This window comes from Sorex fumeus, unplaced genomic scaffold (genome assembly GCF_029834395.1).
Source record: "Sorex fumeus unplaced genomic scaffold, SorFum_2.1 ptg000045l, whole genome shotgun sequence".
NCBI lineage: Eukaryota > Metazoa > Chordata > Mammalia > Eulipotyphla > Soricidae > Sorex > Sorex fumeus.
The window spans coordinates 9,043,201-9,058,329 of record NW_026606102.1 but is presented as its reverse complement, the minus strand read 5'-3'; the positions used below and the strand labels follow the sequence as shown (position 1 = coordinate 9,058,329).

The 15,129-nt window shown below is 40.5% G+C and overlaps 1 protein-coding gene across 2 annotated transcripts in view; it reads right to left on the bottom strand.

Moving 5' to 3' along the window:
• MYSM1 (Myb like, SWIRM and MPN domains 1) overlaps positions 1 to 15,129 on the bottom strand; it is a 46,728-nt gene that overhangs the window by 14,488 nt on the left and 17,111 nt on the right. For both annotated transcript variants that reach the window (XM_056122290.1, XM_056122291.1), the window contains exons 7-10: positions 6,835 to 7,610; positions 5,338 to 5,468; positions 3,925 to 4,028; positions 2,890 to 2,967 (exon numbers count right to left, since the gene is read on the bottom strand). In XM_056122290.1, the coding sequence (XP_055978265.1) occupies positions 2,890 to 2,967; positions 3,925 to 4,028; positions 5,338 to 5,468; positions 6,835 to 7,610 (1,089 nt within the window). The remainder of the gene's footprint in view (positions 1 to 2,889; positions 2,968 to 3,924; positions 4,029 to 5,337; positions 5,469 to 6,834; positions 7,611 to 15,129) is intronic.

Here is a 15,129-nt window from a genome sequence, read left to right as displayed (position 1 = left end):
GTGCTGGCAAAACTGGACAGCTACATGCAAAAAAAAAAAAAAAGGCTCAAACCTCTTCCTAATACCATGTACAAAAGTTAGATCAAAATGGATTAAAGACCTCAACATCAGACCAGAATCCATAAGGCACATTGAATATAAGGTCGGCAAAACTTTCCAGACATTGAATCTAAAGGTATCTTCAAAGATGACACGCCACTGACCAAGTAAGTGGAAACAGAGATAAACAAATGGGACTATCTTAAACTAAGCTTCTGCACCTCAAAAGATACAGTGACCAAAATACAAAGACAGTCAACAGAATGGGAAAGGATATTCACCCAATACCCATCTGATAAGGAGTTGATATCAAGGATATACAAGGCACTGGTTGAATTCTATAAGAAAACATCCAACCCCATCAGAAAATGGGGAGATGAAATGAATAGAAACTTTCTCGAAGAAATTCGAATGGCCAAAAGGCACATGAAAAAATGCTCTTCATCACCAATCATCAGGGAGATGCAGATCAAAACAACAATGAGATATCATCTCACACCACAGAGACAGGCACACATCCAAAAGAACAAAAGCAACTGGTGTAAGCATGGATGTGGGGAGAAAGGGACTCTCCTTCACTGCTGGTGGGAATGCCCTTTTGGTTCAGCACTTTTGGAAAACAGTATGGGCACTTCTCAAAAAATTAGAAATTGAGCTCCCATTTGACCCAGCAATACTACTTTTGGGAATATATCCTGGAGATGCAAAAAAGTATAGTAGAAATGACATCTGCACTTTTATGTGGCTGGAGCGATAGCACAGCGGGTAGGGCGTTTGCCTTGCAAGCGGCCAACATGGCCAACCCAAGTTCAAGTCCTCCATCCCTCTCAGACCCCAGCAAGCTACCGAGTATCTCGCCCGCACGGCAAAGCCTGGCAAGCTACTGGTGACGTATTCGATATGCCAAATACAGTACAATTGTCACAATGGAGACGTTACTGGGCCCACTCAAGCAAATCGATGAACAATGGGAGGACAGTGACAGTGACAGCAGCTCTGTTTACAATAGCCAGAATCTGTAAAAAACCCGAGTACCCGAGAACAGATGACTGGTTAAAGAAACTTTGGTACATTTACACAATGGAATACTATGCAGCTGTTACAAAATATGAAGTCATAAAATTTACCATGTTAAGTGAAATGAGTCAGAGAGGGACAGACATAGAAAGATTGAACTCATTTGTGGAATATAAAGTAACAGAATGAGAGACTCATACCCAAGAATAGTAGAGATAAGTACCAGGAGGATTGCACCATGGCTTGGAAGCCGGCCTCACATGCTGAGGGGAAAGGCAGCTCAAATAGAGAAGGGACTACCAAGTAAAGGGTGCTTGGAGGGCCTGCTCGGGATGGGAGATGCGTGCTAAAAGTAGACTATGGACCGAACATGATGGCCACTCTACAATACCCAAAAGGAGAGAGAGAGCAAAAGGGAATGCCCTGCCACGAGGTGGGATGGAGTGGAGGGTTTGGAGTGGGGGTGGTGGGAGGGATACTGGGATCTTGGTGGTAGAGAATGGGCACTGGTGGAGAGATGGGTACTTAATCATTGTATGACTCTGCCCCCGCGCCTCGGTGTTCCTTCCCGGAGTCCCTTGGAGGGGAGCGGGTTGAGCTTTCCTCCCCGCCCCGACCAGGGCTACGGCAGCCGAAGACCTCCAGGACCAGCCACCACCATGCTGAGACCACTCTCCGCACACATGAAGGTACTGGCAGAGGGACAAAGCCACGCGGGTTCCGGGGCCGAGACCTCCAAGCCTACTCGAATTGGAGTCGAGCATCTTCCACCCAGATCCTCCAAATTCCAGTAGGCGGGGGTCACACCCACCACCTGGCCCCCTGGCGCCGTGTAATCCCATCAGCGGCCAAGACTCAGAGACTATAAAATCCAGATCCCGGAACCGCGCAGCCGCGCGACATCTTATTGTCTCATTCCTACTTTGGACAAACTTGCAGGCTGTCGAATGTAGCCTGCCCACAGGGCAGAGTCTGGCAAACTCCCCGTGGCCTACCAAATATGCCAAATACCAGTAACAATGATGGGTCTCATTCTCCTAAAGAGCCCTGAATATAATCTCAGGGCTAGGATGAAAGAGACGTTACTGGGGCCTGCTCGAGGCAATCGACGATTAACAGGATGATGAAATGAAATGAAATGAAAATGACTGAAATAAAAACAGGAAAGTATCCTAAGTCTGTAACTGTACCTCATGGTGTTTCACTAAAAAATAAATAAATAAATAAAAAAGAAAACAACTGCTAATAGACTTTAAGGAGGACACTGGTTAGCAACACAATAGTAGTTGAGACTTCAACACAGTCACCCTGTCACCCTATTACCTCTTGATAGAACCAGACTAAAACTCAGCAAGGAAGTACTAAAAAAAAAATTGCCTAAGGTAACAAAGCCAGTAAGTAAGAATCATACATTCTTTCCATTCAACCTGCACTGGTGGTTCACAAATCAAACACACACACACACACACACACACACACACACACACACACACATAGCCTATGCTCAGAATATGACTTTAACTGATATATTGGAGTACCATTCAATAAACATTCAGTGAAATGAATAGGGTACATCACTTCCTTCCACTCCTGCAGATATCCTTAAACTAGATTAAACTGAATGTAGAGATAATACCAGAGTTTAGAAAGTCACTCCAACTGCTAGTCAACTGTACCAGTAATGTTTTCTGCCTGTTTATTATTGACTTCTCAACAAATACATTAACTCAGAATTGATCAACATACACATGTAAACTGTGATAAATGTGGCATTAAGATATCAAAATACATAGACAAAAAAGAACTCCTATCATTTGAAAACGTCAGAGTTACCTCAAAAGTCTGTCCTTCTAAATCCTTTGCATCACACCAATTTCCCCATGGATCTCTGACCCTCCGTCTCCTTGTGCGCTATGATGAGATTAGAATAAAACAAAGGGTAACAAGTTTAATTTGGAGAATTAAGATAAAAAGCCAAAGAGAATATTTTCTAAATGTAAGTTCTTCATTACAACACTAATCTCTCAACAGCAATTTATAACAGTTTATATGTTCAATAGTTAATATAGTGCTCAGAAATAAATCTGTGATGATTTTCTATAATTTAATTCCTATTTTTCTTTTTTCTTTTTTTTGCAGGGGTTGGGGTGGGGTGGTTCAGAGCCATATCTGCCTGTGCTCAGGGCTCAGATGTAAGTAAAGTAAAAAGTAAAGGCCCTCCCGTTGATCATCGATTTGCTCGAGCGGGCCCAGTAACGTCTCCATTGGAGACTTTGTTGTTACTGTGTCTGGGCTCAGATGTAATTAATTTTATTCAAGTTTTCAGAATTGTACCTCTCATAAATTCTTGCAAGTGTTAAAGTTTTCTACTACGGAGTGATTGAATGAGAAATCGTTTTCTTAGTGGGGTTTTCTGACTTTCAATTTTTTTTTTTAATCTCTCAAATATTAGCTCACAAATGGTGGAAAGAGAAATTCAGGGCCAGAGAGATAAGTGCTCGCCTTGAGTGTGGTCAATTACAGTTCAATCTCATATAGTCCTCTGAGCATCATCAGGAATGATCCTGGAGCACAGAGCCAGGAGTAAGCACTGAACACTACCAGGTGTCGTCCTACTATGCATCCCCCCAGTCCCCAAAGGGCAATAAAATCTGGCAGTCAATTTTGAGGGGTTTCTTTAACTTGTAAATAACATTGAAATTGAAAGGTGACTCAAATATGTCAACAGCAAAACTGAAATGCAAGACAAATATATGCTCAACTAAACAGCCATTTGTCACACAATTGAAGGGAAGGCCACACTCCTAACTGACCAAGGACAGAACCAACCAGGGATCATCTGAGGGAGAGGAATGACTGTTTGCTTACCACAGACTGCAGGCGCTGGGCGAGTTGGTATGCCTCTACTGCATCTTTTCTATCTCTGATTCGAGCTTTATCAACTGGCTGTGGCTTGTTATATATGGCCTGTTCTATTGGAATTCAGAAAAAAACACAATTTACTTTACAAAACTCATCTGTTACGTAAGTATAAAGAAATTTGTTAAATTGAATAAATTTATGATGTTAGATTTCAACAAATGTACCATTCGTTAGATTTAACAAATTTATCATTTGTTAAATAGGTGGAAAGTTTTTTTTATACTTGATATTCTATTACTCTATTTCACAATCTATTCCCCAATCATATCATCGATATGCTACTTTGTAATTCTCAGATAAAAGTAAATCAGTTAGTATAAGACAATCTTAACAAAATGGGGTATTTATGAAATGGATAATTTCATTCTGATTAAATGATTGCCAAGCCTCCTTCATTAACCTTAGAAGGCTAATACAGAACACGATTTCATTTTCTGTTTATTCACCTCAGGAAGCCTTATTTCTCCTGAGAAGCTAATCCCAACATAAAGTGCTTTGGACCACACAGGCACAAAAGTGAAAGGGCGATCTCATGCAAAACTGTAAATACCACTGATCTCTGTAAAATGAGTCATCTCTGAGAGAAAGATGGTCTTTTCATAGACAAAGAATATACAGCCTATTCTTAAATCATGGGTACAAAACTGTAATTACCTTATTACTTTGTACCTATAGCTAATGTCAGAAATTTGCGTCCTACTAAAAGGATAGAATTTAAAACTATGCCCATTCACTGTTTTTTAATTTGAGAAAAACTAAAGCAAACTAAATAAATTTTTTTCCACAAATATATATGCTGAAGGTCCTACTGTTATTAAGTTCAAGTTAAGATGAAATAATTTTATTTCTTTCTGAGAAAGAGCTGCATCGTTTAGGGGTCTGGGGGATGCCGGGCTCTCCCTGGCAGTGTTCAGAGATTATTCTAGGCTCGCTGTTAAGGGATCATTCCTGAGGGGCTGGGGATCAAACTCGGGTCACCTGTGTGCAGGGTAAGCACCTTCCACTCTGTACTATCGTTCTGGCCCTAAGAACTGAATTCTTAGATTCTCAACTGCTTAAGATGACTGCTTTACATTAAAAAAGTACACCATCAACTTTTCACCATGGGTTAAAGAGAAACAGTTTAATCGACAGACATATGCTTTACAGAAAAATCTCAATATGTTTAATCTATAATATTATAGCATTTTCCTGAAGAAATCTGTATCTGAATTGATTTGAATGCTAATCATTAAACAAATGAACAATGTCTGTAAAAACAAAATGTTGAGTATAAAATACTTTGGGTAAAGTTTTTTTAAAAGAATAAATTAAAAAATAATAATAAAAGTTTTTTTTGGAAGGTGAAAATTTTTTTACCACATCCAAAATTGATTGCTCCTATCAACTCGAGGTATGTATGAATCCGTCCAATACAATTAACGTCCCCACAGTTCTTCAGGCCAGGACGTACTGAGGTCTTATTTAAGTATTTCGGTTTGCATATCGCCCTAGTTAAAAGATAAAAGTACAATTATTTTTAATGAATAAAAACATGAAAAAACATTTTTAGGAAAAACTTTCAATATTTAAAAGACCTTAAAAATATTACCCCTCTCAATATGTAAATATAGTATACAGAATGCTGTATTTACACCTAATACTCTGGTGTACTTCTTTCTGAACATGTTTTTAAATGATACAGTAACTTGCAAGTATTGAGGGTTTTTTCAAATATTATTTGTTCCCTAGTACCAAATTCAGTTGATTCCAATGAATTATTTCAGGGCTCTGGATTCATCTTTGAATTAAAAGATTAACTTTGATAGGACCTGTGAAAGTACCTTTCCAATTTTTTTTTTTTGAGTGGGGTGGGAAACACACTTGGCAGTGCTCAGGGGACCATAGGGGGTGCTGGGGATCGAACCTGGGTCAGCCATTTGCAAGGCAAGCTCCTTGTCTATTGTACTATCTCTCCAGTCCTGACTTTCCCAATTACAGTTTTTAATATATTACTTTGGTTCATTATTTAGCCAGTGAGTATGATTGTCTAATTTATAAACAATCTATTTTGTTTTGGGGCCATACCCGGCAGTGCCCAGAGCTTACTCCTGGCTCTATACTCAGGGATCACTCCTGGCCAGGCACGGTGAACTACATGGGATGCTGGGGATCAAATCTGAGTTTGTCACGTGCAAGGCAAGCGTCTTACAGGTAGAGCTGTCACTCCAGTTCCTAAAAATGATCTGGAAAAAAAAAAACCTAAACGCTGTATGCTAAATTTTAATCAAGGCAAAAAATATATAAAATGGAAAACAAATATATTTACCCCTGAAATCTCTCTGGCCCCAGAGAGCCAAAATACTCTTTATGAATGGAGAGACAGATTAAGAGAGTTATAGATAATAATGTAAACACAACCCCCATCTAATATTTAAGAGAAATTTTAAATCTTGTCTTCTTGAAACATGTTTATGCTAGATATCTCCAGATCACTAGCAATACTAAAGTTAAATTCTGCATAGGACCAATTAAAAGTTTTAAAACAGATGCATGTCGAAAGTGGACTATGGACTGAACATGTTTGCCACTCAATGCCTCTTTTGCAGACCACAACACCCAAAAGGAGAGAGAGAACACAGGGGATTGCCCTGCCACAGAGGCAGGGGGGATGGGGGATGGGGGTGGGGGGGATATTATCCATGGTGGTGGAAAATGGGCACTGGTGGAGGGATGGGTATCTGATCATTGTATAATCAAACCCAAGCACAAAAAATTGTAAATCTACAACTGTACCTCATGGTGTTTCACTAATAAAAAAAAATTAAAAAAAAAACTATAAAATTAAATTAAAAAAAAAGTTTTAAAACATCTTACCATTGATCCAAAATATAATTCCTAATTTTCAAATAACGTTCTGGTGTTTTAGCTTGGCGGCCTTCAAAAAACTCAGGAATTGCTTGCTTTTCTTCTTCTTGAATGGTATTTCTATCTACTTCTACTTCTTGTTCTGGTGGCTTCAGCTCTTCTTCCTCATGGTTCTCCCCCTCCACTTGGAAGGATGAATGAAAAAGTATTTCACCATCCCTCGAATCTTTCTGACCTTCACTGGGCTCTGGAGAAGGCAAATGCCCCACATCACTCACTATTCCATTTCCATCATGCTCGTCACAGGTTTTAACCAATTTGTTACATTTCTGATCAATTAACTCAACCAATTTTTCACCAGGGGTATACTGTTTTTCATTACAAAATGTAATTTCTGAACATGAAAGTGTTTCCATTTCACCATGCCTCATATTCTGAAGATATTCCTTGGAAGATTTAGAAACAGGATTTTCTTGGCTGTCCAAAGTAGTAGATTCTTTTTCTTGACTGGTTTTGTGTGTTTGGTTACTAGGAACGTTTAACAGCAGATCACTCTTAGGATTTGTTTGGGGTGCTTGAGAGGTCATGTCATCTGACTCATCCGTGATGTCTACTTCTTCATCATCAGACAACTTTTCAATTCGTACAGCATTTAAGTTGGGATCAGCACGGCCCCATAAATCTGAGGGTGTGCGGGTCTTGGTCCCTTCGACTTCATTTTTAACCTGAAGGTCACTGCTGTTCTTTCCATTTGGTGCTTCTTCCTCTGGACCATCTAATTTTACCTTATTCAAAACCATGAGAAAAAAAAAACAACAGCAAATCATATTAAGATTTTAAGATTTAATCACACACAATATATACACAAATACAATATTATACATATCAATGGTAGGTTATACCTGATTGTACATTTCTTTAAAGTATTTGCAATTGCATTGTAAATGTAATGATTCACCACTTTAGGAGCCAGAGAGATAGGATAGCAGACAGGTTGCTTGCTGTGCACGCAGCCAAATCAAGTTCAATACCCAGCGTCTCATTTCCAGTCTCTGAGCACCGCCAGGAGTGATTCCTGAGTGCAGAGCCAGGAGAAACCTCTGAATATTGCCAGGTGTGGCCCCCAAATCAAAAAATAACAAATTACCACTTCAAATACTAAGATGTATGAATCATTCATGGTTTTGTGATTTTTATTAATCTAATGATCATGAAGATTGATTCATGTCCTATTACTCTGTAAGAGAGTATCTCTTATTTATAAACGATCTTAAAAGTACTTGAAACTTTTTTTTTTTTTTTTTTTTGCTTTTTGAGTCACGTCCGGCGATGCACAGGGGTTACTCCTGGCTCATGCACTCAAGAATTACTCCTGGTGGTGCTAGGGGGACCATCTGGGATGCTGGGAATTGAACCCAGGTTGGCTGTGTGCAAGGCAAATGCCCTACCTGCTGTGCTATCACTCCAGCCTAGTACTTGAAATTTTTATGCAAGTTTTATTTGTTTTTGATTAGGCAAAAAAGAAAAGCAAAAATATACTATGGGAGATTCCAAAGGCATAAAGAAATACTCAAAGATTAAAGAAATGAGTTATATAACATACTGTCCACTGTAGTACTGTCCTCCCATTGTTTATCGATTTGCTCGAGCGGGCACCAGTAATGTCTCCATTGTGAGACTTGTTACTGTTTTTGGTATATCGAATACGCCATGGGGAGCTTGCCAGGCTCTGCTGTGCAGGCAGGATACTCTCGGTAGCTTGCCGGGCTCTCCGAGAAGGGTGGAGGAATTGAACCTGGGTTGGCCGCGTGCAAAGCACACATGCTACCCACTGAGCTATCGCTCCAGCCCATATATCATAATCTGACCATTAAATATACCAACATATTATGCTATATGATATAACAAAGTTTAAAAGTCACAGAGAACTTTGTAATAATAACCAATTACTCGGACTGGGGCAATAGTAGTTGCTAAGGTGCTTGCCTTGCACACAGCTGACCCAGATTTGACCCCGGGCACCCCATTCGGTCCCTGAGCCCACCAGGACTGACAGGAGCTCAGAGTCAGGAGTAAGCTCTGAGCACCACTGGGTGTAAGCCAAAACCATTAAACAACAAAAAAATAATCAATTACTCTTCTATGGGGCTGGAGCGATAGCACAGCGGGTAGGGCGTTTGCCTTCCACACAGCCTACCCGGCCAATCCAGGTTCGATTCCTCCGCCTCTCTCAGAGAGCCCAGCAAGCTACCAAGTATACCCAGCAAGTATGTTGCCCGCACGGCAAAGCATGGCAAGCTCCCCGTGACGTATTAGATGTGCCAAACACAGTAACGAGTCTCACAATGGAGATGTTACTGGGCCCGCTCGAGCAAATGGATGAACAACGGAGGACAGTGCTACGGTGCTACTCTTTTATACTAAGAATTATACATCTTTAATCCTTCTAACAAATGCATGAAGTAGTGATTTAAGAGATTAATTTCAGTAGTCTAGCCTCATATTGTGACCCCTACCACAGAGAATGATCTAATACTTATCACACGAATGCATTCTCTAGGACAGTATTTCTCAGTCAGGGAGGGGGTCATATAATCTGAATATTACATGAGTGTATTATGTATTCATTTGGGCAGAGGTAGGAAGAAAAGGAATTGATTGATCAAGGATCAATTATCTGCCCCCTCTTTTAACCAAGCTAAAGCATTCGTAAGCCAGCTTCTTCCCAGGATAAAGTTTTATGAAATGGAATAAAGGTAACTTGGGTATTATTTCTGTACTTCACAAATTGCCAGGTAGTCCATCATACAGAGCCAGTCTGTCTTGCTTTTATAATGCGGACCTCTCCACAGAGCTGGAGGGTGGGGGAGCTCAGTATCAGTGTGTGCCTGCCTGTTCTCGCTTCACTGCTTGGGTCAGTGTTTCGAGGGACTCCCAGGGCTGCTCCCAGCCGCAACACCGGGCAGTGGGGGTGGGAATGCAGTGTCAGGAATCAAGTCAGAGACCTTACCCATGCAAAACACATGTTATACCCCTTTATAAGCTATCCCCAGCTCTGTACTGTCAGTTTTACTAGGAGACTCAGTATGGAAAAGTAAATCTTTATATTAAAGTGAACATTATAGATTCCAGTCTGATGTTGAGGTCTTTAATCCATTTTGATCTTACTTTTGTACATGGTGTTAGGCAGAGATCTGAGCCCACTTTTTTGCATGTAGCTGTCCAGTTTTGCCAGCACAATTTGTTAAAAAGGCTTTCCTTGCTCCACTTGACATTTCTTGCTCCCTTATCAAAGATTAGATGGTCATATATTTGGGAGGAGGTGTCAGTATATTCAACCCTGTTCCATTGGTCTGCGGCTCTGCCTTTGTTCCAGTACCATGCTGTTTTAATTATTACTGCTTTGTAGTAGAGTTTGAGGATGGGGAGGTTGATTCCTCCCATTTTCTTTTTCCCAAGAATTGCTTTAGCTATTCGTGGGGGCTTATTGTTCCATATGAATTTCAGGAGTTTTGCTCCATTTCTTTGAAGAATGCCATGGGTATCATTATAGGGATCGCATTGAAGTTGCACAATGCTTTGGGGAGTATTGCCATTTTAACAATGCTAATTCTTCCAGTCCATGAGCAGGGGATATCTTTCCATTTGCTCATGTCCTCTTTTATTTCCTGAAGTAGCGTTTTGTAGTTTTCTTTATACAGGTCTTTTACGTCCTTAGTTAAGCTGATTCCTAGGTACTTTTTTTCTGGGGCACAACTGTGAATAGGATTGTTGTTTTCATGTCACTTTCTTCTCTCTCATTATTTGCATATAGGAAAGCCATGGACTTTTGGGTACTGAGTTTATAACCTGCAACTTTACTATACAGTATACAAGTCTATTGTTTCTAGGAGTTTCTTGGTAGAAGTTTTGGGTTCTCTAAGTATAGTATCATATCATCTGCGAATATTGAGAGCCTGATTTCTTCCTTTTCTACCTGAATGCCCTTAATATCTTTTTCTTGCCTACCCACTATTGCAAGTACTTCCAGTACTATATTGAACAGCAATGAGAGAGTGGGCATCCTTGTCTCGTGCCTGATCTTAGTGGGAAGGCTCTTAGTTTTTCCCCATTGAAGATGATGCTTGCCATAGGCTTGTGGTAGATGGCTTTAACTATATTGAGGAAAGTCCCTTCTATACCCATTTTGGTGAGGGTTTTCATCATAAACGAGGTTGGCAAAACCCTCCACAACATTGAAGCTAACGGTATCTTGCCACTGACCAAGCAAGTGAAAAAAGAGATAGACTAATGGGACTATATTAAACTAAGAAGCTTCTGTAACTCAAAAGAAGCAGTGATGGCCACTGGCCAAGCAAGTGAAAATAAAGATAGACAAATGGGACTCTCTTAAACTAAGAAGCTTCTGCAACTCAAAAGAAACTGACCAAAATACAAAGATAGTCTACAGAATGAGAAAGGATATTCGCCGAACACACATCCGACAAGGGGTTGATATCAAGGATATACAAGGTACTGGTTGAACTCCACAAGAAGAAAACATCCAACCCCATCAAAAAATGGGGCGATGAAATGAACAGAAACTTTCTCAAAGAAGAAATCTGAATGGCTAAAAGGCACATGAGAAAATGCTCCACATCATTAATCATCAGGGAGATCCAGATCAAAACCACAATGAGATATCACTTCACATCACTGAGACTGGCCCACATCCACAAGAACAAAAGCAACCGGTGCTAGGGTGGGTGTGGCAAGAAAGGGACCCTTCACTGCTGGTGGGAATGCCGACTGGTTCAGCCCATTTGGAAAACAGTATGGACGATTCTCAAAAAAATTAGGAACTGAGCTCCCATTTGACCCAGCAATACCACCTCCTGGGAATATATCCCAGAGAGGCAAAAATGTATAGTCGAAGTGACATCTGCACTTGTTTGTTCATTGCAGCACTCTTTACAATAGCCAGAATCTGGAAAAAACCTGAGTGCCCGAGAACAGATGACTGGTTAAAGAAACTTTGGTACATTTACAAATGGAGTACTATGTAGCTGTTAGAAAAGATGAAGTCATGAAATTTACATACAAGTGGTACAACATGGAAAGTATCATGCTAAGCGAAATGAGTCAGAAAGAGAGGGATAGACATAGAAAGACTGCATTCATCTGGGGAACATAAAGTAACAAAATAGGAGACTAACACCCAAGAATGGCCGAGATTAGTACCAGGAATTTTGCTCCATGGTTTGGAGGCCAGCCACATATGCTAGGGGAAAAAGGAGCTCAGATAGAGAAAGGAGCACCAAATAAAGAGTGTTGGGAGGATCCTCTTCCCAGGATGGGAGAAGCATGCTGAAAGTAGACTATAGACCAAACATGATTGCACTCAATGCCTCTTTTGCAAACCACAACATCCAAAAGGAGAGAGAGAGAACAAAAGGGAATGCCCTGCCACAGAGGCAGGGTGGGATTGGGGGGGGGGGGGATGAGGGGTGAGGGGGATACTGGGATCCGTGGTGGTTGGAAATGGGCACTGGTGGAGGGATGGGTATTTGATCATTGTATAATTGAAACCCAAGCACAAAAATTTGTAAGTCTACAACTGTACCTCATGGTGTCTCACTAATAATAATAAAAAAAGAAACAGTGACCAAAATACAATGACAGTCAACAGAATGGGAAAGGATATTCGCCCAATACCCATCCAATAAGGGGTTGATATCAAGGATATACAAAGCACTGGTTGAACTCCACAAGAAGAAAACATCCAACCCCATCAAAAAGTGGGGTGATGAAATGAACAGAAATTTTCTCAAAGAAGAAATCTGAATGGCAAAAAGGCACATGAGAAAATGGTCTACATCACTAATCATCAGGGAGATGCAGATCAAAACAACAATGAGATATCATCTCATACCAGAGACTGGCACACATCCAAAAGAACAAAAGCAACCGGTGTTAGCACAGATGTAGCGAGAAAGGGACCCTCCTTCACTGCTGGTGGAAATGAGTACTGGTTCAGCCCTTTTGGAAAACAGTATGGACGATTCTCAAAAAATTAGAAATTGAGCTCCCATTTGACTCAGCAATACCACTCCTGGGAATATATCCTGGAGAGTCAAAGAAGATTGCTGCACTATTCACAATAGCCAAAAATTTGGAAAAAAACCCAACTGCCCAAGAACAGATGACTGGTTAAAGAAACTTTGGTACATCTACACAATGAAATACTATGCAGCCTTTAGAAAAGATGAAGTCATGAAATTTACATACAAGTGGTTTTACATGGAAAGCATCATGCTAAGTGAAATGAGCCAGAAAGAGAAGGACTCATCTGGGGAATATAAAGTAACAGAATGGGAGTTGAACACCCAAGAGTAGTTGATAGAAGTACCAGGAGGTCTACTCCATGGCTTGGAAGCCGGCAGCACTTGCTGGGGGGAAAAGGCAGCTCAGACAGAGAAGGGAACACCAAGTAAAGGATGTTTGGAGGACTCGCTTGGGATGCGAGATCTGTGCTGAAAGTAGACTATAGACCAAACACAATGGCTACTTAATACCTCTATTCCAAACTACAACACCCTAAAGAAAAGAGAGAGCAAGAGGGAATGCCCTGCCACAGAGGCAGGGTGGAGTAGAGGGGGATGAGGTTGGGGGGTGGGAGGGCCACTGGGCTCATTGGTGGTAGAGAATGGACACTGGTAGAGGGATGGATACTCTATAATTGTATGATTGAAACCCAAGCATGAATGTCTGTAAATCTACAACTGTACCTCATGGTGTTTCACTAAAAAAAAGTAACAGCATTAAGAAATAAATATAAATTAAAAAATAAGGTGAACATTAATATTTTATGAAACATACAAAGTTTTACCTGAGATTTTTCAATAAAATGAGACTTCAAGTAATTATTAGCAAGATTGCAGAAAGTTATTTTAGACTATCTCCTTTCTTTCCTGCTAACCTTTTGGCTTCCCTTATATTGTTAGCCCCAAATTTGTGACCTGGATTCTAATATGATATAGTATCTATCAATAATCACTTCTTTGGGGACTTGTAAGCTGTATAACAGATATATACAAGATTTTCCCAAAATTGTGTAAGATTTGGTCCTATAATCTTCTATGGGTCACCAGTATATTCTAAGGGGATCTCTGGTGAAAGCTGTAAATGGGGGTCCACAGCATGAGACTAAGGGCCAACCAGAATGGGGGTGGGAGGGTCCACGGGAAGGAAACAAGATTCGGAGGGGACCAAGGTTAGAAAAAACTGATCTAAAATATTGAAATATTTTAAAGGCTTATTTCTCAGAATGTCTGATATATGTCAACTAATTTCTGACTTTATGGTTCGCCCCTTTTATTTTTTCACTGTCTTACTAAAATTTATTTTAGGCACTCTGGAAACTGTTCTTGGTAGGGCTTCATACACAAAACGCCAGCACCACAACCTCCACCATCATGTGTCCCTGTCTCACTGTCCTAGGCTCTCTGCACTCTCCCCTGTGCCAAGCTTCCTACTGAAGACAGTTCTCAGTATCTGCTGCCTTTGGCCATTTTCCCTGTTCTTTGAATCTCACGTTTCCCCTTTAAATCCTGCATTTCCCCTCGGCTAGACGCCAGGAGGCTCATTTTTAGTGTTTTGAGAAGTGTGCATGTTATTGTCTTCCAAAAGGCTGTATAGTCAACATTCCTACCAACAGTGAATGAGGCTCCCTTTATACCCACATCCATGCCATGCCCTGCCATCGCTGGCTGTTTTTTTTACTCTATAATGTGTTCCAGTCTCACTGGTGTGAGATGATGCCTCATTGTTGTTTCAATTTGCATTTTCCTGATGATCAATGATGCAGAGCATTTTTTCATTTATCTTGTGATCGCCTGTTTATCTTCTTCGAAGAAGTTTCTGTTCATCTCTTCCCCCCATATTTGATAAGGCTGGTTGTTTTTCACTAGTAAAGTTTCAGCAGTGCTTTGTATTCTCTGATATCAGCCTTTGTAAGAAGAGTAGAAGCCAAAAGTGTACAGGGTGTCTTTATTGGGGTCATCATTTCCTTCAGAGTGCAGAAGCTTCTTAGTTTGATACAACCATTTGTTTATCCATGACACTAATCTAATTTTAATGTCATGAAGTGTTCTACCTCTACATCTATGTTTTCCTCAATATAATCTATGGATTCAGGTCTGATATGAGATTTTAATCTTTTTTTTTTTTTTTTTTTGCTTTTTGGGTCACACCTGGCGATGGTCAGGGGTTACTCCTGGCTGTGCACTCAGGAATGACTCCTGGCGGTGCCCAGGAGACCATATG